The sequence below is a fragment of the Sinocyclocheilus rhinocerous genome, unplaced genomic scaffold (genome assembly GCF_001515625.1).
Source record: "Sinocyclocheilus rhinocerous isolate Xijiao unplaced genomic scaffold, SAMN03320098_v1.1 scaffold942, whole genome shotgun sequence".
NCBI lineage: Eukaryota > Metazoa > Chordata > Actinopteri > Cypriniformes > Cyprinidae > Sinocyclocheilus > Sinocyclocheilus rhinocerous.
The window spans coordinates 2,700,620-2,724,806 of record NW_015627890.1 but is presented as its reverse complement, the minus strand read 5'-3'; the positions used below and the strand labels follow the sequence as shown (position 1 = coordinate 2,724,806).

The 24,187-nt window shown below is 34.0% G+C and overlaps 4 protein-coding genes across 5 annotated transcripts in view; 2 read left to right on the top strand and 2 right to left on the bottom strand.

Moving 5' to 3' along the window:
* Window positions 1-780, bottom strand: part of LOC107735478 (peptidyl-prolyl cis-trans isomerase FKBP4-like) — a 7,358-nt gene extending 6,578 nt beyond the window's left edge. The window contains exon 1 of the mRNA XM_016547148.1: window positions 348-780. Within this exon, the coding sequence (XP_016402634.1) occupies window positions 348-437 (90 nt within the window). The 5' untranslated portion in view covers window positions 438-780. The remainder of the gene's footprint in view (window positions 1-347) is intronic.
* Window positions 781-2,753: 1,973 nt separating this feature from the next.
* On the top strand, window positions 2,754-4,676 carry LOC107735447 (putative ATP-dependent RNA helicase DDX11-like protein 8). Of its 2 annotated transcripts, XM_016547128.1 has the most exons (3): window positions 2,754-3,215; window positions 3,303-3,523; window positions 4,645-4,676. In XM_016547128.1, the coding sequence occupies exons 1-2, from the start codon at window positions 3,066-3,068 to the stop codon at window positions 3,516-3,518; spliced, it is 366 nt and encodes a 121-aa protein (XP_016402614.1). In that variant the 5' UTR covers window positions 2,754-3,065; the 3' UTR covers window positions 3,519-3,523; window positions 4,645-4,676. The 2 variants fall into 2 exon arrangements, with proteins under 2 accessions (XP_016402614.1, XP_016402620.1); XM_016547134.1 differs by lacking the exon at window positions 4,645-4,676 and having other exon boundaries at window positions 3,303-3,544.
* On the top strand, window positions 4,652-14,551 carry LOC107735437 (probable ATP-dependent DNA helicase DDX11). Its single transcript, XM_016547120.1, has 24 exons — window positions 4,652-4,720; window positions 4,947-5,083; window positions 5,164-5,215; window positions 5,297-5,404; window positions 6,463-6,550; window positions 6,659-6,867; window positions 6,940-7,092; window positions 7,171-7,217; window positions 7,768-7,847; window positions 7,930-7,971; window positions 8,089-8,156; window positions 8,925-8,963; window positions 9,045-9,171; window positions 9,263-9,382; window positions 9,464-9,576; window positions 9,739-9,811; window positions 9,899-10,002; window positions 10,526-10,675; window positions 10,747-10,815; window positions 10,921-11,021; window positions 12,377-12,461; window positions 12,542-12,617; window positions 12,828-12,982; window positions 14,217-14,551. The coding sequence occupies exons 1-24, from the start codon at window positions 4,676-4,678 to the stop codon at window positions 14,250-14,252; spliced, it is 2,277 nt and encodes a 758-aa protein (XP_016402606.1). The 5' UTR covers window positions 4,652-4,675; the 3' UTR covers window positions 14,253-14,551.
* An 875-nt stretch (window positions 14,552-15,426) lies between these two features.
* Window positions 15,427-23,355, bottom strand: LOC107735466 (WAS protein family homolog 1-like). Its single transcript, XM_016547141.1, is given in 11 exon segments — window positions 15,427-15,839; window positions 15,922-15,990; window positions 17,125-17,277; window positions 17,827-17,856; window positions 17,858-18,062; window positions 18,130-18,265; window positions 18,369-18,505; window positions 19,450-19,596; window positions 19,935-20,046; window positions 22,555-22,695; window positions 23,280-23,355. Coding segments are annotated over 11 exon segments (1,287 nt in total). The 5' UTR covers window positions 23,288-23,355; the 3' UTR covers window positions 15,427-15,690.
* Window positions 23,356-24,187: the final 832 nt, after the last annotated feature.

The window sequence follows — 24,187 nt, the reverse complement described above, 5'->3', positions numbered from 1 at the left end:
TTTTTTTTTAAAAAAAAAAAAAAAAAAAAAAATCATATGAGTTTGGTTAGACATTAAGAAGTAACTTATGATAAAACTTAATTTTGGTGGGTGAACTGTCCCTTTAAGCTGGCTAAAAAGATCTAACGTTAACGGTAGCAATGGCTGCAGAATTAACAACAGGCGGTGTTTGAAACCAATTAGCAGCGTTTAAACAAATTAAACGCATGTATTCACATTTTAGTGCATACAACAGCTAGAACTGCAGTAATGTGAGCTAACAGAGAGAAATATTGACTCTAACATGCATTCAGTCAGTCACACCTCCCTTATGGAGTCAATGCGGCTCATGGCACTGCAGTTTTTACCTTTAAAACACCTCCATCTTTCTTCGGGGTGATGTCTTCACCCTCGATGGAGATGCTGCAGCCTTCATTCACCACCTCTTCTGCAGTCATTTTTTATTTAAAATGAATATTTCCTTCGAAACGGCCCCAAAAATAACTTAGAACCACTCTCCTCACAGACCGTCTTCTGAGGTCTTTCCTTCACATAAATCACTGGATTAATCACTCGACGTCTGCAGGGCTAAATGGAATTAATATCGCTATTAGGAATGGATTTGGTGATCCAAGGCGAATATTTGGCGGTTCGTGCTTGTTAATTGTAGTTTTTAAGTCCACGGACGAGCTGTGCGAGGTATTTATAAATCGATCGGCCCGCCGTTGGAAACTGAAGCGACTCGACGAACTTTCCAGAGCTGCGCGAGAGTCTAAAACCAGGGTTGCCAGGTTTTCACAACTAAACCCGCACAGTTGCTACTCAAAACTAGGCCAATCGCGTTCCTGGGGGGAGGGGAGGGGCGGGGCGGGGGGTAAAATAGACGATTTTTTTTTTTTTACTAGTATCTAATGAATAAGTACTAGTACCTAATAAATAAGTACTAGTATCTAATGAATAAGTACTAGTACCTAATAAATAAGTACTAGTATCTAATGAATAAGTACTAGTATCTAATGAATAAGTACTAGTATCTAATGAATAAGTACTAGTAACTTTACAAAAGACACTAGTACCTAAAGAATAAACACTAGTACCTAAAGAATAAGCACTAGTAGCTAAAGAATAAGCACTAGTACCTAATGAATAAGTACTAGTACTTAATGGAAAAGATACTAGTATCTAAAAAATAGATACTAGTACCATGAAAATAGATACTAGTACGGCTTACAGATTAAATGTTAAAACGGCTTGCCATAGTTAAAGTAGCCCATTTCCGCGGTAAAACAACGGACTTGGCAACACTGTCTAGAACTAACTGCAACCATAGGCACCGTCGCTAAACTCTTAACCACAGTTAATAACGAAAAAATGGTTATATAATTTAATAATAACAATAATAAGTATTATTTTATTTTAAAAAGCGACTTACAGTGCATTCAGGCTATACATTTTTTTTTACCAGTATGATATATTTATATTATTATTATTATTATATTTATATGTTTTTATGGTCAGTTTAGGTTATTATTATTATTTGTCTTTATTCATGCCAAACAACTTGACGTGCACTTGTAACAAGTATAGGACAACAACTAAAATATATAAAACAAGACATATATAATAAAAATAGTAATAATAAAATAAAAACCAAAAGCCACAGAAAATAAACTTTTATATAAGGTTAAAAGATTGAAAGTATTTTTTGAGTTTTTATGCCTATAAAAAACAAAGCATATCCACCTTTTTCTTGTCGTAAAATGGGCGCGGCCATTTGTAAATTCTATGGGTATGGCTTCCGGTCTCATCTGCGTCCACTCCGTACAGCTATTTTATCTGCCTCCAGATGAAGTTTTGCTGCTTGATATTGAAAGTTGGTGTGTCTTATCATATTATTTGAATGTATTATCTTAATTATGAGCACACTGGTTTGTAGTGCAAACAGTTTTACCGTTTACTGCACGTTGTTATTCTCCTCGTTATTTACCTATAGCGGCTAATGAACCGGAAGTCTCACCCATAGGCTTACTACCGCGTTGAAGAAAAAGGTGGATAAATTATAGTCTTTTAACAATGTTTAAAGACAGCATGTATATGTAGCCTGTTTATACTATGATGATGATGATGTTTATTTTCCCCACTGTATGATGTTCTAAGTGTTGTTAATGGTGTATATTATAATTAAAAGAATAATACAATTTTGTTTTAAAATACACATTAGTATTTATGCTGCACACTTTCAAAAAAATGTTAATATTTAAATGCATGTAAACTAAAACATGTATTATATTAAAATATGTATATGTATTTATATTGACAGAATTAAAGGAGATAGATAGATAGATAGATAGTGAAAATCAACAGATGACATTCAAGAAAGAAGTGCTGTATACTGTTAACTAAAACTAGCTAAAAACTTAATAATACTTAAATTATAAATATAAATTATAAAAACTAAAACTGAAATAAAAATAAATTAAAGGTAATAGAAATACAAAAACAAAAAAAGACAAAAGCACATAACAAAATGACTAAAGCTCATATAAAAAGTAAAATGAAACCCGAAAAGTTACAATAAAAGCTCATTCAAATATGAATAAATACTATAATAGTAGATAAATAATACTAAATTAACACTGAGATAGATCATAAAATACAATAAAACAGAATAAATACAATACAAATATTAAACAAACAGAAAACATTACTGATGTTTCAATAAAAGAATGATAGTTCTTGAAAATCAACAGAGGACTTTCTAGAAAGGGTGAAAATCTGGAGTTTCTTATTTCGGTTTTCATGAAAGAGTGACATTTGATGCGGGTCCCTATCCTCTGTGAAGTTTTCCCTCGTTTTCGTTGGCTGAAGCAGAAGACTGGCGCGTTCGTTCGAGGAAGTTTACGCTGGCAGAACGAGTTTTTTTAATGTTAAATTACATGTGATATTTCTTTACAGCCATCTGTTCTGTCAATATAATTACACGGGAAAAGCGACAGATTTATATATGGACTTAAGTCATGTTCCGTTGACACTGTGAGGCGTTTATTGTCAGTGTGTAACTCGGCCTAATTCAGTTTGTGTGGCGTATGCAGCAGTCTGACTTGATCATGGAGAGCAAGAGTAGTCGGTTTCCGTTCCCTTTCCAGCCCTATCCCATCCAGGAAAGCTTCATGGAGGCCCTTTACACTGCTCTGGATCAGGGGAAAGTCGGTATATTCGAGAGTCCCACTGGCACGGTCAGTCTGCGCTCGAGATCCGTTCATCTCGCTTTCTCAGGTTAGATGACGGTGGATGTTTGAGCTTTCTTGTGTTTGATCCTGCAGGGAAAATCTCTGAGCCTTATATGTGGTGCACTGACATGGCTGAGAGACTACGAGGAGCAGAAGAAACTGGAGGCTGCTAGACTTCTGGATGGGCCGGAGAAGAAGTGTGATGCTGTGAAGGAGAACAGCAACAGCCAGCCATCAGAGCCAGACTGGGTGTCTGAGTTTGTGCAGAAGAAAGCAGAGAGAGACATGGTGAACAAGTTAAAGGTATGAGAACTATTAGGTGCCTTTTACAGTTCATCATATCAAGTCATGTGTATCTAAGCAGGGGTTTTCAATCTGGGTCCTAGGTAGTGCAAGAAAAGGGATAAAAGTGAAAACGTTTAAAGAAAAGCAGTGTATAAATACAAATAAATCAAATGAATGTATATATTAAAATAAACAAAAATGCTTAAAATAATCAAATACATTTATAAATAATACATCTAACAGTAGTGAGTAGAAAATTATAATAATGTTAAAAAAAGAAATATTTTCCTAATTTTCAAATAATATTTTTTTATTTTTTTTTTAGGAATAGGGTCTTTACAAAGACAAAAAATACAAATAAATAAACAAATAAATAAAAATTAAATAATTTCGTTAAAAATATTTTTAAATAAATTCAAAATTTGGTTTAAAAAAATCTAATAATTAAATATTACATCTAACAGTATAGTACTATAGAAAGTAGAAAAATTTAATAATGCAATGTGTAAGAAAAACCTAAATATTTTCCAAATAATATTTAATTTTATTATTTATAAAGTAATATATATATATATATATATATATATATATATTAAAATATCTAGCTGCTTTATAAAAAATGTGGCATCTAAAAAATTGTAAACCCCTGTCTAAGTGGTTTAAAAAATGGTATGAGAACTATTAGGTGCCTTTTACAGTTCATCATATCAAGTCATGTGTATCTAAGCAGGGGTTTTCAATCTGGGTCCTAGGTAGTGCAAGAAAAGGGATAAAAGTGAAAACGTTTAAAGAAAAGCAGTGTATAAATACAAATAAATCAAATGAATGTATATATTAAAATAAACAAAAATGCTTAAAATAATCAAATACATTTATAAATAATACATCTAACAGTAGTGAGTAGAAAATTATAATAATGTTAAAAAAAGAAATATTTTCCTAATTTTCAAATAATATTTTTTTATTTTTTTTTTAGGAATAGGGTCTTTACAAAGACAAAAAATACAAATAAATAAACAAATAAATAAAAATTAAATAATTTCGTTAAAAATATTTTTAAATAAATTCAAAATTTGGTTTAAAAAAATCTAATAATTAAATATTACATCTAACAGTATAGTACTATAGAAAGTAGAAAAATTTAATAATGCAAACGGAAGAAGCGAGAGGACAGACTGGAGATGATCCGACACAATGCCCAGCTCAGATATGCCATGAAGAGAAAAGTGAGTGCATGAACAGTGGGATCTGAGTTTTTTTTTTTAATCATTTATACCTGGAAATATACAAGGTTTTATGATTTAGAAATATAAAAAAAAAAAAATGAAGAAAGAAGATTGAAAGTTTCTTCACAAATCAATCATTTGAGTATGGATCTGCTATTTCAGTTGCTCATATAGACATTACATTTACCCAGTAAAAGTATCAGGTTGCTTATTTTACCTTTAACAGGCCAGCGAAGATGATGAGGCTGTAAAACTACTGCAGCTCAGCAGAGAGGGGGCGGAGTCAGAGACACTCAATCCAGAGGAGGAGGGGCTTATTGTAGCAGAATATGAGAGTGATGATGAAGCCATGCCCAAGAGCAGGTATTGATTGTTTGTGTGGATGACTGCATGAGATTGTGTGCCATTTCCAGCCTTGATTTCTCATAGGGTTTCCTCCACAGGCTGTTTGATGAGGCCGACGACGAAGATCTAGAGGAGGATCATGTCACTAAGGTGCATGTGTAAACTTTCCACCCTGCATTAGTGAACAACGTGCTTGTGCATGTTTAACAATGTTTTTTTTTACATCTTTAGATTTATTACTGTAGCCGAACTCACTCTCAGCTGGCTCAGTTTGTCCACGAGGTGCAGAAGAGTCCATACGGGGCCGCTGTTCGCTTGGTTAACCTGGGCTCCAGACAGGTAAAGATGCCCACAGAATTGTTATTGTGATTCTTTTATCACTTTTAATTAAAAACAATTTAACAGTAACTATACATATACCACCGTTTAAAAGATTGTGGTCTTTTAATTTTTCTGAAATAAGTCTCTTAGGTTCAACAAGACTGCACTTATCTAATCAAAAATACAGTAAAAACAGTAATATTGTTAAATATTATTACAATTAAAAAAACTGTTTTCTATTGCAATATATTTTAAAATGTAATTTATTTTTGTAATGAAAAGCTTAATTTTCAGCATCATTACTCCAGTCTTCAGTGTCACATGATCCTTCAGAAATCAGTATAATATACTGATTTGCTGCTCAAGAAACTTGTATTATTATTATCAATGTTGAAAACAGTTGTGCTGCTTAATAGTTTTATGGAAACCTTTTTTTAAAAGGATTTTTTGATAAATAGAAAGTTTAAAAGAACAGCATTTATTTGAAAAAGAAATATTTTGTAACTTTAAAAATGTTTTTTTTCTGTCACTTCTGATAAGTTTAATGCATCCTTGCTGAATAAAAGTATTAATTTCTTAAAAAATAAATCTTACTGAGTCCAAACTTTTGAACAGTAGTATATAATATGCTTATTCTATAATCAGTTTTAATAAAATATAATATTTAATATATAATATTTACACTTTATTTTAAGGTGTCCTTGTAACAGTGTAATTATACATTTAAGTACTGAGTAATATTAATTAACTACATGTACTTACTATATGGTTAGGGTTAGGATTAGGGTTTGTCTTAGGGTTACTTGCATGTAATTATGCATAATTAATTGTTATTATAATAGTAAGTACATGTAACGTGTAATAAGGACACCTTAAAATAAAGTGTTACCAACAATTTTATTATAAGTGTCTATAACAAGAATTATGCTTTCACATTTTTAAATTAACTTTTAAACTTTAGATTTTGAATTTTTTTTGTAGAAAATGAGTGCTGCCACAATGCTAGGCCAATTTTCAACAATAAATTCTTATGCATCCATAAAGGGGCAATTAGATTGTCATTTTGTCATTTATAGAACCTGTGCATTAATCCAGAGGTCATCCGGCTCGGAAACGTCCAAATGATGAACGACCGCTGTTTAGAAATGCAGAAAAACAAACACGGTCAGAAACGTCAACACAATCTCTGCCAATTCTTAAATGACCCAATGATAACATAATCAGGCGAGAATGACATGAGCTCAGTGTTGAAGTTCTGACCTCCATCTGCAGAGAAACAAGAAAAGGCGTCAGACTCTGAGACGAAACGTCGCCGCGGCGTTGCCAAGGCAACTTGTCCCTTCTTAGGTTTTGAAAGTTTGATGGCGATGAGGGACGAGGTGCTGGTGAAGGTGCGAGACGTGGAGCAGCTCCTGCAGCACGGCCGGGAGACACACACGTGTCCTTACTACAGCACACGGATGGCCATACCTGCAGCACAGGTACACACACCTGATGCAACACTCTCGCTCATATACAACCCTGTGCTTTCAATCTTTCTCTCTCTTTCTCAGGTGGTGGTGTTGCCGTATCAGTTGCTGCTCCATGCTTCCACCCGTAAAGCATCTGGGATCAAACTAAAGGATCAGATTGTCATTATAGATGAGGCTCATAATCTGACTGACACCATCTCAGCCATACACAGTGCAGAAGTCAGTGGAGCACAGGTACACGGACACACATACTCACTGATCAGATCGAGTGTACTCAGACTTGTTAACTGATGTGTGTTTCTTATGTTTCAGTTCTGCAGGGCTCATTCACAGCTCTCTCAGTACTGTGAGCGCTACAGGTAAAAATACACATTTCAAACATTCTGTACATCTAATTTAGGGTAAAGTTTAGTATTTACTCACCCTCAAGTTGTTCCAAACCCGTATGACTTTCTTATTCTGTGGAACACAAAAGGAGAACTTTTGCAGAATGTTCACACAATGAAAATAAATCGATCTGATGCTGTCAAAAATGTTTATGAAAGCTACCAAGGCTTGTTTTAAAAGTGCATTAAAAACAGTAATATTGTGAAATATTATTTCAATCTAAAATAACTATTTTCTGTTGTAATATATTTTAAAATGTAATTTATTCCTGTGATGTAAAGCTGAATTTTCAGCATCATTACTCCAGTCTTCAGTGTTACATGATCCTTCAGAAATCAGTATAATATGCTGCTCAAGAAAAATTTATTATTAATATGCTGTCGAGCTGTAAAAATGGGAAAAACATATAAGTTAATTCAAAGTCAAATTTAAGTCTGCTAACTACTAAAGTAATGTTTTTAGACATAACGTCACATTATCATTGTGATTTAATGTAAATATCATTGTGTTTTATGGTTGCAGAAGTCGACTGAAGGCCAAAAATCTGATGTACATCAAACGGATCCTATTTGTGCTTGAGGGCCTTGTGCGCACACTTGGAGGTCAGCTGTGTGACATATTGTTTTGTTTGTGTATTTTATCATTTTATCTAGCTGATTTATTGCTGTGGTTTCCTGTTAACAGGTAAAGTGGGTCAGAATCCGAACACTCAGTCCTGCCAACCAGGTAAACAAACACAACCTGCACGCAAAGTTCAAGGAACTTTTCATTCCTAAGTGTTTTCGTCCTTTATGAAGTATTTAAAAAAAAATTCTTTTGATTTTGAATTTCTTTACACAACAGGAAGCGAGCTGCTGACTATCAATGACTTCCTGTTTAAGGCTCAAGTTGATAACATAAACCTTTTTAAGGTACTACACGACTCAGTATTATTTATATATTATTATATTTATTAATAGTTTTAATTAGCTTTTATTTTTATAATTTAATATTTCAGTTGAATTCATTTTTTTATTTTTTGTTTAATATTTCTATTTAGCTTTAATTTATTTTTATTTCAGTTTTAGTTTAGTTTTCAATTTTAGTAATTCAACTTAAACATTATTTTTAGATAGCTGCCAATGCAACATTTCTCATTCTCATTTTTTTTTTTTTTAGTTTTTGTTTTTCATCTAATATTTGTATTTTATCTTATTTCAGCTTTATTTCAATTAACAAAAAACTATTTTTAATAGTTTTCGTTTTTGTTGACAATAACAACACTGCACCAACTTCACTGACTATTATTATTATTATTAATTATTATAAAAAATATATTTATTTATTTAAAATACTACACAAAGTCAGTATTATTTATTTACTATTATATTATTATTATTTTTATATTTTCATTTTCATTTTTTAGTTTAATATTTTAAAATTCATTTTTAGTTTTTAAATTTCCAAAAAAAATGATTTGTTTTAGTAATTTTAGTAATTTAACTAAAACTTATTTTATTTCAGACAGCTGCCAATGCAACATTCTCATTTGGGTTTTATATATACAGTTAGTATATATGTTAATATATTTATTAGTATGTATATTAGTATTAATTATTATTCAAATTTATTATTATTATTTTTTGTGTAGAATTTGACATTGGTAGAGTTCTTAATGTGGATTAATCTGTCTTTTGAAGGTTCAGAAATATTTTGAGAAGAGCATGATCAGCCATAAGGTGAGTACGAGAACACATTTATGACTCCATTTGAAAAAAATTCACACAAACACACACTGATGATCCGTGTCCTGTGTGTAGCTGTGTGGATTTGTGGAGAAATACGAAGGCAGTGGTGTAAACATACACACCGTATCTAAGAACAAAGAGAACCGTCGCATAGAAGGACTCGGACGCTTCCTGCAAACGCTTCAGAACAAACCTACAGGTACAGTCTGGTCTCAGTCAACATGTACTTCCCCATTCACCCTGGTTTTACACTGAGAAACAGTGTGGTTTTGATGGTCTAGATGTTTCAGAGCAGCAGATGGCAGTAGAAGACAAACCAATCATGGCTTCTCCAATGATGCTGGTTGAAAGTTTCCTGTTTGCCCTCACTAACGCCAACAAAGACGGACGAGTCATGATTCAAAGACAGGGTTAGTGAGTATTTGATCACATGCACATAGATAAACATATGAAACTGTCCTCTCACGCATAATTCTCCTTTCTTCCTCCAGTATGTCTTTCTCAGAGCAGTCTGAAGTTTCTCTTGCTGAATGCCGCAGTTCACTTCACACAGATCGTCCAGGAGTGCAGGGCCGTGATCATCGCCGGGGGAACCATGCAGCCTGTCAGCTCACACACACACACACACGCACAAACTTCACAGGCATTATTGGACACAGTGACACAGCTGTCTCAGTTACATAACCTTAAACGGACATATTAAAGACTTTCAGAGTGTAGAATAGCATGCTCAAAGCAAGACTGATTTTGTGTTAATGCTTTGCAGGTTGCTGATTTTAAAGAGCAGCTTCTATTTTCCGCCGGGGTCACAGAAGACAGTATTTTAGAGTTCTCATGTGGTGAGTTTACGTTATTGTGCACATTTCTTCTTGCTATTTTTTGCAGTGTTGCTGATTATGTGTGTAACTCTTGCATAATGGCTTCAGGTCATGTCATACCCCCTGAGAACATCCTACCCATAGTCCTTTGCGCAGGCCCCTCGGGACAACAGTTGGAGTTCACTTTTCAAACTAGAGACACACCACAGATGGTAAAACTTACAAGAGCAAATTAAAACTACCACAGATGGTTGCATGCAAACACAACAAAAATCTGCTTATTTTAAATTATGGCCACAAAGGATCATCAGTTGTACACTTACAATTTAAAAAGTCTTAATTTGTCATTAAAAGGCTTTAAAAGTTCTTAAATTGGAGCAGAAAGTCTTAAATTCATAGTCATGGCATTAAATGTTGCATGCACTGCAAAAATGAATATCTTTGTCAATATTTTTGTCTTGTTTTCCAGTACAAATATCTAAACATCTTTAAATCAAGATGTATTTACTTGAAATGCAAAATGAAGATATAAAGTCAAGCTGAAATTGAAAAGAGTTATTCTAAGATGTAATAATATTTCACAATATTACTGTTTTCACTGTATTTTTGATCAAATAAATGCAGCCTTGGAGAGCACAAGAGACTTCTTTCAAAAAAGATAGAGTAGAATGGGAAAAAATGTAAATAACCCTAAAATATGTTCTGCATGATCTTCATACCTGTTCTCTATATCAGATGGAGGAGACGGGCCGTGTTCTCTCAAACCTTTGTAACATAGTGCCGGGGGGCGTGGTCTGTTTCTTCCCCTCCTACGAATATGAGAAGAGGATTCTGGGACACTGGGAGAGTACTGGCGTCCTTAAGCGGCTCCAGTCTAAGAAGAAGGTACACAAACACCGGTACTACCATGCCAAGTCAGTTTATACTCGAATTAAGATGCTCTTTGTGTGTTTCAGATTTTCCAGGAGCCGAAAAAAGCCAGTCAGGTTGAGCAAGTGCTCAGTGACTATTCCAAGTGTATACAGGTGTGTTCGTGTGTGAACACTACTATACTAAAAAGTAAATGAGAGCAGGTCTGGCTGTTTGTATCTACAGGTAATGATGTGTTATGGTTTGTTACGTTAATGCAGCGCTGCAGTAATGCCGGAAGTGGCCAGACAGGGGCTCTGCTATTCTCTGTAGTGGGAGGGAAAATGAGTGAAGGAATCAACTTCTCCGATGACCTGGGCAGGTAAAACTGTTCAGAATAGCATGCCTTACTATTTTTGCAGTATGTATACTGTAAGCAGTATGCATAAATACCCAAAAATGTTCCATATACAATGAAGCACACGGAGGAGTTACAACAGTGAAAGAGGAGAGAGGACCAGGCCTGGACTTCTCTCCTCTTTCACTGTCGTAACTCCTCCTTTTATCCTTCCGGAGCTCCTCTGTGGGACTCGAGACCGGTGAGTGGTGCAGGTGTCGCTCATTATCAATTACTCCACCGGCCTCGCTCCGTTCCCACAGCTCTCGGCCCCGCCCCCACTTGTCACAAAGTTGAAGTACTAAAAATTATGAAAATAACTGAACTAAAACTAAAATAAAAATTAAAACAAAAAACAAAACCATCAAAAAAACTGTAACACTTTACAATAAGGTTCATTAGTTAACATTAGTTAAATACTTTAGTTAACATGAACTAAGAATGAACATTACTTCTACAGGGGCATTTTAACATGGGGAGTCTATGGGACTGACTCCCTTTTGGAGCCAGCCTCTAGCGGCCAGTCGATGAATCAGCCCATGTCTCGCCCCTAGTCAGACACCGCTACGTCACGTAACAGCAACAAAAACATGAACAAACACTGAACGATTGTCTTTTTATTAACTAACATTAACACAGATTAATAAATGTATTGTTCCATGTTCGTTTGTATACCGCGCACAAGGTTTATGCGCATAGTCCAAGTCGTCTTCTCCATTTTTAGTGCATCTCTGTGGCAGAATTACAGCGCCACATACTGGTCTGGCATGTATACTACATCGTTTTGTGTCGGTTTTGTGGTTTCGTGTGGACGCAGATATTTCTTGAGACGAGGGGGAAAAAAAGATCGGATAGGGAAAGCTCTGGCTTCGTGTGGACGTAGCCTAAAACTTAAACCAAGATAAAAAAATAAAAAAATAAAAAATAAATTCATAATATTATAATGATAATAAAATGTTAAAATGTAGCTTATTTTATTTCAATTATTTGCAAAGGCAGCTTTTTCAATGTTTGTTTATTTTAAGTTTTTTTGTTTGTTTGCTTGTTTGTTTGTTTGAAGTACTAAAATGAAAAAATAATAAAAATAAACTAAAACTGAAAAAAAAACTACAACTAAACAACATGAAAAACAACTAAAACTTATACTAAAATAAATGGAAAATATAAAACTACAACTAATATGATTAAATACTATATTAATTATACTAAAATAATGCTTAATGCATACTGCTTCACTTACTGTTTTTTATTTTTATATTTAGTATATTCTGCACAGCATGTAAAAGGGTATTATTTTTAATCATTGAATGAATCATTTTGCACGTGTGCTTTTTTTTTAGATGTATCGTTATGGTTGGAATGCCGTATCCCAACATAAAGTCACCAGAGCTGCAGGAGAAGATGGCTTACCTGGACAAGCACATGGTGAGACTTACTACAGGATGGTGCATATGGGAACTTGTGGGACGAATCTGCCGTTTCTAACTCGCTCCCATCTGTTTCAGCCTCACGTTGGTGGTAAAAGTCCTGGGAAGGCACTGATTGAGAATCTGTGCATGAAAGCTGCCAATCAATCTATTGGTAGGTGGAGCCAGTACTCCTGTAATTCAATGCTGTGTTTAACAAAGAGTAAACAAATGCAGATTGTCTGATTTTAGAATAGCATACTAGCATAGTTCATTTATTATTTATTCTATATAAGACTAGTATGCAATCTGCTGTCTTTGAGATGTGTAATATTGGAGTAAATCTCAGTTTCTCACTTTGTTTTGGCCTTTTCACCTCACACAGGTCGTGCGATCCGTCACCGTGGTGATTATGCATGTATTGTGCTGTGCGACCACCGGTACGCCCGATCTGGCACGCTGCAGAAACTTCCAGAATGGATTCGATCCAGCACGCACACGCACACGACATTTGGTCCCGCCTTCGCCAGCATCAGGAGGGTAAGCACACTGTGCAGTATGTAGTATGTACTGCCTACTTTTTTTTTAACTGTACATGAAACAGCATGTAACACTTTCAAACAGTATTACTGTGGTCACATGATTTTTTACTTTGCATGTTTATACAGCAAGTATCCTGTTATTATCTCAGAAATTAATATTTGTGACCCTGGACCACAAAACCAGTCTTAAGTCGCTATTTCAGATAATGTATAATGTATAGCTTTCAGATGATGTATAAATCCCAATTTTAAAAAATGTACCCTTATGACTGGTTTTGTGGTCCAGGGTCACATTTAGCATTTTCAATCCAGTTTTTGTTCTTAATATTTGAATGGACTAGCAAAATTTAAGTCAGTAAGATTCAAAATTGCAGTTGATATCACTTCCAGCTCATTCAGTGGAAATGGAAGGTCAAGTCAAGCACATTGCATTGTGGGATACCATGTGCTCTGCTGTACACTGTAGGTCATCCAGAAATTCTATGCATACTATGTACATTATGCATCAGGGATGTGATTTTTCCATGTATGGATTTTTGTATTTTGTAAATGGTTTTCCGTGAAAATAAACAACTTTGAAATCAAAGAAATAAAGATAGTCATAACTATTAATACTGTAATTTTTCTGTTCTGTAAAAAAAAAAAATGTTTTAATAATAATTATTTTAAAGAACAACAGAAAAATTACAATGCTAATATTTATGACAGTCGTTATTTCTTTGCTTTCAAATCTTTCAAATTTTGCCAGAAAACCACTTACAAAATACAAACATTCATACATGGAAAAATCACATCCCTGATGCATACTGTACATAGTGTGCATTTATTGATTGAATTTTTTTTAATGTAAAATTAATTGTATAAATTATATCATTTACAATTTAAAATTATAATTGTGCAATAAAATACAAATTTTGAATAATATTTATTTATTGTATAGTCTATATTGAAAATGGAAAAAAACAGGTTTTCTTTTTTTCTGTCTTTAGCTGATCACTTGCCTAATGCATTCAGCTTAATTAGTAAAATAATAGACAGAATGTCATTGTGATAGACAGGAGCATGTGAAGTGTGAATGAGAGCTCGTGTGCGTCTCTTTTAATGAGACAGACGATCTCCAGCTGTGCTCTCTGTAAGCAGGGCTGTTCTAATGACAGGAAGTGAAGGATGACAGGATGAGGATGATTTGTTAGCCGTATGCTCCCTGTCTGATCCTGTATTTGATTCTGCAGTTCTTCCTGGAGAAGCAACAGAGACCGCCGCTCTGAGGCCATTGACTCGACAGGGCCGAGCTGTGTGTGAACAAATACTCCGGTGTGTCCTGCATTATGGATGTTTGTTTGACTACTCTGGCCTTGTGAATTATTGAAGCAGAGTTCTGCTGCCTCTGTCCTCAGGTTCTGCGCTTCAGCATGTGTTTTTGGTTCAGTTCTTGACTTTTATTAAATTAAAGCGGATTGTTTACAAGACGATTGGTTTCTGTGTTTGTAATCCAAAATGTGAAGCCAAAAGACTCGCTCAGATGGGATACAACAATCATAGTAGATTAGAGTTTATTGTCTGTACTAAAGCTACTAATACCAGAGATGTTTTAGAGCATGTAAAACACAAAATATAAAAAAAAAAAACCATCATATTTTTACATTATTTTCTTCCTTAATGGAACATTAGTTATTTCACCATCAACTTGTCACATTATTTTGAATGTGCACGAGTAGTGAAAAATGTTCATAAAAAAGTGCAATTAATTATTAAAGTCAACATAATACAACCATAATGTGAGATTTAAAGTGGGTAACATGAACCAATTGCTTGTGTGGATGAGATGACATCAGATGAAAAGGAAAGTCATTTAGTTGCAAAATTTTGATGAAAGATTACAAAGATGCATCTTGAAATTTTTAATAAATCATACACAAATGATCAGAAACACAAATGAAGTATGCAGATAGGCTGAATTTAGAGTCATGTTGACTTTTTCAATCCAAATTTTTGTTAAAATGTCTTAACTTTTGTTATGTCTGAACTTCCAGTTCATTCATCATAGTGGAAATGGAAGGTCAAGTCAAGCACATTGCATTGTGGGATAGCATGTGCCCTGCTGCATAATGTAGCTCATCCAGGAATTCTATGCACATTATGTACAGTATGCATCAGGGATGGGATTTTTCCATATTTATATGGATTTAAAAAATTTTTTTTAATGGTTTTCCGCCAAGTTGAAACTATCGCTTAACATTTGAAAGCCAAGAAATTAAGACAGTCAGAAATAATAGTATTATTTATCGTATTGTTCTTTAAAATAAATATTATATATTTGTTTTTTATTTAGACAGATATATAATGCTATTACTCAATACTATTATTGTAGTATTATTATATAATATATAATATAACATTATAAAAATATTAGTTATTCAATTTGCTTGAAAGATTTTCAAAATTTTGAAATAATTTGCACTGATGTGAATGAAGAATGTAAATAGTGTGAATTTAGATGTCACGTTAACTTTAATAATATAATCTTTCAGACTATAAAGGTTTTAATGACATATAGAACACATCCTCTTACACTTTTGATAAAAGACCAAACGTCTCACTCAACACTCCACAGCTCTCCTTGGAGAGACAATATCTCCAGACCCTGTCTATGAGGATTTCAACTCTTGAATCTCGAGTTTCGCACTCAACTCTGGGTTGCCATGGTTACGCCTCCCAATCACCTTCATCGTCTGCGGCCGGTTGCTGTGGCGCTGGAAGGGGCGGGATCACATCTGACATCCTGGCGAACGCGCCACCGGAGTTGGCAGGTGCTTCAGATGAGTCTCCGCCCGTTGGGCCCTTGCCAGAGATCCCTGTCAAATATTCACAATGAAAAATGCATCAGGTAGGATGAAAACACTGAGACTGAGGCTAAAACGAAGGTTTCAAACGCACCTTTCCTGCGCATGGCCAATTTATTGAAGAGGTCAGACATCAGGTCTCCACCGCTCACTGCTGCCCCAACTGGAAAAAAACACAACTGTTAGGTTATGCAACGAGAAAAATTACTTTTTTGTTTTTAATGAATGTTACACTACAAGGATGCAATGAATTTATCAAAAGTGAATGTGAAGACATTATAATGTTAGTAAAGAATTCTAATGATCAATGAATCCTAAAAGAAATGTATCACAGTTTCTACAAAAAAATTAAGCAGCACAACTGTTTTCAACATTGATATTGATAAGAAATGTTTCTTGAGCAGCAAAGCAGCATATCAGAATGATTTCTGAAGGATCACGTGACACTGAAGACTGGAGTAATGATGCTGAAAATTCAGCTTTAGCATCACAGGAATAAATTACATTTTGAAATATGCTCAAATAGAAAACAGTAATTTATAATTGTAATAATATTTATAAATATTACTGTTTTTTTTCTGTATTTTGGATCATTAAATCTTGATGAGCATAAGAGACTTCTTTAATAAACATTAAAAAATTTGCCTTTGTTATTTTCTGCAGCAAACTGTGCATATTTCAGGAGAATAACAAGTAGCAAAGATTATTACATTGTATTCTTTCAAATCTTAAGTGTGGCACTTACTCTCTCACCCAAGTCCTAAATCATTAGAAATCACCTCTCAGTCGGCAAATTCAAAAGACCACAAAGTTTATCCATCAATAATATATCAATGAAGAATTTGAAATATCTGAGACTTTGTGAGTCCAGAGTCAGTCGATTTCAGAGCAAATGTCAAGCAGATTTAAAAAGGCTTAATAGGGCAGATTTAATGAAAGTAAATTTCTCTTTTGACCTTTCCAAATACCACAGCGCTCTTCCTTATATCAGCGATACTGGAACACAATGAATTCCTCTTGTTTTAAAAATGAATACTCTTGTACACTTAATATGTTCATCTTGCAAAATAACTGCATGAACAGTTTTACATATATTCTGAATGGTTGCCAGGGTGTACCTATGCGGTTACTAGGATGTTGCTTACTGGTCCAAAGTCTCTACATATAGCTTGGCTTTTTTAATGCTACCATTAGCAAACACTACTAACAAGTTTCTTACCCTAATAACAGTTTAGCTAATGTTAACACCCTCTAATTGACCCAGAGTGTCAGAGTGTAAACACTGGTGGCGTCTGACCTTGCTCTTGTTCCTTCTGTTTCTTCTTCTCCATCTTGCGTCCTTTTACATTGCGGAGGTTTGCTTTGCCGCCGGCGTTTCGGATCGACTCCAGCAGACTGGCTCGCCCGTCCGACGGCTGTAACACCTCAGAAGGGGTGCCTTTCACCATACCTGATACACACGAACACGAAAGACAGTGGTTGACATAAACTAACATACAAAAGTTTGGGGTCAGTAAGATTTTTGTTCTTTTTTGAAAAATTTATTTTTCATTCAGCACGAATACATTAAATTAATCAAAAATTACATTAAAGACTTTTATAATGCTATAAAAGATGTCTATTTCAAATAAATGCTGTTCTTTTGAACTTTCTATTCATCAAAAAATCCTGAAAAAAATGTATCACGGTTTCCACAAAAATGTAGTTTAACACTGATAATATTAAGAAATGATTCATGTGACAATGAAGACCGGAGTAATGGCTACTGATAATTCAGCTTTGCATCATAGAAATAAATGACATTTTCAAATATATTAAAATAGAAAACAGCTATTATACAGTATTACTGTTTTTAATGTATTTTTGACTAAATAAATGCAACCTTGGTGAGACTTACCTACCACCAGCTGAATGTTAGTGTATATGGACAAAAAAAGATTTTTGAACGCTTAACCATTGCTAAATAGACTGTCGATAATTCTGAAAAAGAATCTTTTACCTGTGGGAGGGGCTTGACTTGACGCGACCAGATCCACTAGATTCATCGTGCTCTGTGCCAAACGAAGGCAGTTCAGGGATGCTGCTGCTGGCAGGAACGGATGGTGCGAACCCTGGGCCGAGGTCAGCGCTGTACATGAGGTCATCAGCGATGCCAGGTAAGTCAGGCAGGTAAGATGGCACATCGATCTCAGGCACTTGCCCCAGGTCTGGCACATAGAAATAATTCTCTGCGGTCTGAGAAGAAAGCACGAAAGATGTTTTCAGTGTATCGCTTCACTATAGGTGTGATTGAACAGCTCACCTGTCTCTCTAGCTGCTCTCTCTTGGTGATCGACAGCGGCGCATCAAACGGTTTATCTTCCTTTTCTGTCTCTAACGTGGTGTGTGTTTTAGTCACGGCACCCGCCAGAGGGTCAAGAAACACATATTTCTTATAGCTGAAAATACACAAACACGCACAGCGATGATTACATGAGCATTAATAAGGTTGCATCGGCAGTGCAGCATTCAGTCAGTATGTGTAGGTGTTTGTGTACTCACAGGTTCTCTGTTGTGTTGAACAGCAATAAGGAGCTGACCGAGTTGACATTTCTTGGCAGACTTCCCAAACCCTCCTCTGTCTCATCCTCAGAGCGCTTCTTAGTGTTGACGCATACTGGCAAATACATCAGCTTCTCCTATAAAACACATTTGTGGGTCATTTCATTAAATATTTTTAACATAAATTTGTGTTGATAGTTTTACACTGTAATTTGACATTACAAGCCTAACGTTTAAAGTCATGAAACTACAAAGAACTTCTTATAAAGAGAATTTGATGCTGATATTTTCACAAATATCCTCAATTAACAAATGTTAAGTGCTTGTGTGGCTGAGAAAATTTAGTTAAATGCTGGTTTCCCTCCAAAGTGAACTGTCCAATGGCATTTTTTTAAACTTGGATAAAGCAAATGTGTAAAGCATATAACAAAACAACAATGAAAAGCAACCTGCCAACAGTTTATCAAAATGAAATTTAAGATGTGACATTTAAAAATTATTTTAATTTTATTTTTAAATTGATTTTAAATTTGACAATTTTATTTTATTTATTTTATTAAATAAACAGTTAAATAAATTAAACAGTTTTAAATGTTAATTTTTCAATAAAAAATGATGTATTCATTATTTTAACTACATTTTAAAACATTAATTAAATGAACTGTTTATCTATTAATCAATTTTTTGAAAATATTTATTTCCTTTTTTTATTATTACATTTATTGAGTTGATATTGTAACATTACAATAGCAATTCTGTTACCATGATTTTTGGAAATAAAAATGGAAATAAATCACTTTTTAATAGACAAATGAATAGACATATTTAAAAATGTTTATTTAGTTCATGTTTTAAATGTTGTTAAATAAAAAACTAAATAATAAGCAAAAACAAAAGAATAAAAAGAGGAGAGACATCTGAACCTGTAGTTGAAGAGCTCACTTCCTCTCATTATGTTAATTGTTTTTCTCACTTTCTCTCATCATGTATTTTTTAACAAAATATGAGCCATATACACTTGAAAGTGAGCAGGAGAGGAGGAGGAGCAGGAGAAGGAGCTAAAATGACTAAATTTGTTCACCTGTGGGGCCTTGTCATCCAGTGGGCGGAGCTTGCTCTGAACTTTAAAGCGTGGCCGCTTTTGGGAGGCGGGATCTACTGCACCCGTAAAGATGGACGAATAATCCTGCAGTTTTTCTGGAGCGGGGTATTTGGCACTGGAGAACACCTACACAAACACATCAGACATATAACCACTCGGTACTGTGCAATAATTATTAATTAGTCATTTAGTTGGTGCTTTAATCCAAAGTGACTTACAGTACAATTATTATAGGAACAAAATTCCTGCAGTTCAGTAGACAGTAGAGCAGTAAAAATCTTAATGATACTGAAAATTGTCTTCATTTTATTAATGGGAAAAAAATATATATTTTTGTTATTTAGTCAAAATATGACCCAGACATTTCTTGATGTGATTTAACCATTAGCTTATGCCCACCCTACAACTCATATCCACTTTCTGCTCCAAATATTTGTTGCAGAAATCTGAATCATCTGCATCACCTTTGTGGCTTTCTTGCTTCCTTTGATCTTCTGGACTCTGGCCTGAGCCAGTTTGATCCGGTCTGTGACGGTCTGAAGGTGTACACGGTTCTTCTCCACGCTCTGAGACACCCTGTCAAAACCAAACCAAGTCATTGGGTCTGCTATAGCTGCAGAATACAGGTGAACACATTTAGATCAGAACTCTAAATTCAGGCCTTTGTCAACTCATTTGTTGGTGATTAAAACTGTTTCATAATTAATCCTGTTTAAACCAGTATGTTTGACTCATTTTTACATCAACATTGACAATTTCATCTTCAAAAAAATAAAATTTTTAATCTTCCTATGACATTAAGAATTAATTAAACACATTCTATTTCAGGCATTTCTAAATTAATTCTATGTAAATACTGCATTAAGTATAAATTTAATTTAGCAATTTTGTGTGTTTAATTTGCTATAAGCAATAAGGAATAAGTGGATCATTGTTTAAAAAAAACTGTATATATACCTTACCGTTTAAAATGTTTGTCTTTAAGATTTAAAAAAAAAATAAACACTTTTTAATTTTATTATTACTTTTATTCAACAAGAATGCATTAAATTACATCTATAAACAAGATTTTATTTCAAATCAATGCTGTTCTTTTTATTTTTCTATTCAAAGAATCCTGAAAAACGCATCATGGTTTCCACAAAAACATGAAGCATCACAACTGTTTTCAACATTGATAATAATAAGAAATGAGAAATAATCAGAAATGTTTCTTGAGCAGCAAATCAGCATATTATACTGATTTCTGAAGGATCACGTGACACTGAAGACTGGAGTAATGATGCTGAAAATTCAGCTTTGCATCACAGGAATAAATCAGATTTTAAAATATATTCAAATAGAAAATAGTTATTTTAAATTGTAATAATATTTCACAATTTTACTGTTTTTACCATTTTTTTTAATCAAATAAATGCAGCCTTTGTGAGCATAAGAGACTTCTTACAAAAACATTTTCCAAACAACATGCTGAATAATGGTGTACTGCAGCACATTAGCAGATGAAACAGCACGTATACTGTGACCTTGGTGGCTCTATGCCAATGCCATTTGTCTTGGCTGGATATTATAATGTCTTTTTATTACACCTATTGTAAGCCGTCAGTGTTTACCAGCCATGTATCTCTTTTGTTTCTCCATTCTACACTGTTTCTGTGGACAAACATTACAAACAGGAAAAAAGATCCCTTGATTGCAGGAGGCAGCTACAGTACGCCGGCCTGAAACATCAACAAAATGCAGCGGCAATGAGAGGGTAATCGTAATCGCATTTGTGCAGTCCTATCATCACTACTGAGTCAGTGTGCTCCTCTGTAGCCTATGGCACTACACGCTGTCTTAAAAGACCCTCCATTCCTCTCCATTAACAGAAGAATGACTAAAAGAGAAGGGGGAAGGAGAGGCTTAATGGAGCTGACCTAGAAACGCACTGCTTCACCACACACACACAAAATGCTCCCTGGACCCCTACGTGCCATGTTGTCATGGTAACGCTGTGGATGGTTTTCCAGCCTGTTCAGCTGGAATTAGCATATTTGAGCACTCACTCCCTCACAACTGCATCTCATGCAAAACACACACCTTTCATCGTGTTTCTCTCCTTTGTTATTTTGACACGTCTAATCATGCTCTCTCCTTCAGTAGACAGGCGCAACAATAAGGATGACCCGGGGCCGGTGTGAGGTGGTTTCGGGCCAGCGGACGGAGCTGTCACTTACCTTAAAGGACCAGTGCTGCGTCGTCATTGCATCTTATGTTTGTTGATCATGTACATGTGTTTTTATGCATTGCACTCAAAAATATTTGCTATGTGTTTTTTTAATTCTAATGATTTAAATATTGTTTGGGATTGATAAGACTTTAAAGTCTCTTATGCTCATCAAGGCTGCATTTATTTGATCAAAAATACAGTAAAAGCAGTAATATTATTACAATTTAAAATACCTGTTTTCTATTTTAATGTATTTAAATATGTAATCTATTTCTCTGATGCAAATCCAGTCTTCCGTGTCACACGATCCTTCAGAAATCATTCTAATATGCTGATTTGCTTAAGAACCATTTATTGGAATAGAAAGTTTTAAAGCTTTTATTTGAAATAGAAATCTTTTGTAACATTATAAATATTTTACTGTTGGTTTTGATCAATCTAATGCATCTTTGCTGAATAAAATGATTAATTTCTTAAAAAAAAGCAGGTGAGTGTATATATATATATATATATATATATATATGCCAACAATTATTAAAAATTAAATAATTTATTTATAGTGAATAATTGTTTGGTAAAATAAAAAATATTTTTGTCACATTTAAAATATGTTGCTAAACATTTTCATCAACATATATGACAATTAAAAAAAATTTTTTTTTTTAATATAAATCTATTATAAAAAAAATCTTTATTTTTGAGACCTGAATGGGCAACTCAAAATGTAGCATTCACGTATAACGTTTGTGTGAACTGCTACTGCATAATATTATTGATTCTAGCCTCTTGATCTTATTTCTCTTGATCTCTGATCTACTCAAAAGCACTCTAGTCTGTACTATGAATGTGTGTATAAATAAATGTGTGTTTACCTAGAAAAGATGTCTGTTGATATCATTTCCAGGTACTGTAACGCACCAGTGATCTGATGCACAGCCTCTTCTCTCCTCAGATCCGGCTGGATGAGCGGTACAGAGTACACCTGTCCCTCCAGGTAACGTTTCGGAGTCATCCTACACACATACACAGACACAAACCAAAGAATCATTCAATCGGTATAAGCAAATTGTGAAATATAAAGTCTTAAGTCATTTTCAATTATCTAGTGTTAGAATTTGCCAAGGTAGTAGCTAAACTGATAATATAACATTCAAATACGCTGCATACTGAAGTTGGCAACACACATACTATTTATAATGCATGGGACACTGTATGAAAATGTAAATTTCATATCCTTTGGAATTTATACTTTTTGCCCCCTGTCATCACGGATACACAGGTCACGTATCTTGATCCAATCTAGAGACTCTGATCTAATACAGCAACATGAAACACTGATCCAGCCTAAACGAATGACAGTCACATGATGACTCGCACACATAAAGCTGAATTAACACTGTTATGTTGTGTGTCGCAATGCAAGCCCTTTAATAAGAGAGTATAATAACAATATGACAGTTATCTGAAACAAACCAGCTGATTAAGACACTGATTTTCATTTTAAAATGATTTTCTCCGATGGAGAAAACACAGCGGCCAGAAACTCAAATGGATGCCTATGAAATATCGCTATTAAAACAGAAAGGAAACACTTTACCTGACCATTTATATGTCAAAAGCACAAACGTTCAGCTGCTCGAAGGCGCTCCGTCCTTCAGGATCAAAACTTCCGCACTCGCAGATCACGTGACGCCTGACGTCGGCGCGTAACAGTAGAGAGAGAAAAAAACGGATAATAAAATAATAAAACATAAATGTTTATTAATAATAATAATAATAATAAATTATTAAAATATACATTAATATTAATAATAAATTATTAATATGAATAAAATGTTTATTTAATGTCTATTAAAATGCTAAAAATAACCCGTAGACATTATGACACTTTTGAGCATCTGTTTAATAATTTTATTATTATTATTTCATTTGTATTATTATAATTGTTGTTGTTGTAGTAGTAGTTGTTGTTCTAATATCACTTATCATGATGTACATTTGTGTAGGCCGCAAGAACATTAAAATAATTATGAATGAATTTAGCCAGCTTTCAAAAATCATTTGTCTTTGTATATTCCATGTAGGCTATATACGAAAGCGTTTTGATCAGACGTTTTGATCAGATTTGTTAGTAGTGAACCATTCCCATCATTAACTTTATGATTTTTGCCTTGCTTTCTCTATAATAATAATAATAATTATTATTATTATTATTATTGACGCTTTGGCATTACTTAGTGAGAAACAGTCGTGCTAATAATGCACTCTGAAAATAAGGTGGAAAAGAACATTCATTTGGTAACTAAGCAACAGAAATCAAATTTGTAGCAATAAAATAAGACACTAAGCATGATTCATGTTTTTATTGATTCATTTTTTTATTGAACATTGAAAGGCATACAAACGGATCCACGTCGAGGTACATACAAGATACAATTTATAAATAGTGATTAATTATTAACAACAAATCTAAAGGAGATAAATAATCTAAGCAAACTCTGTTGC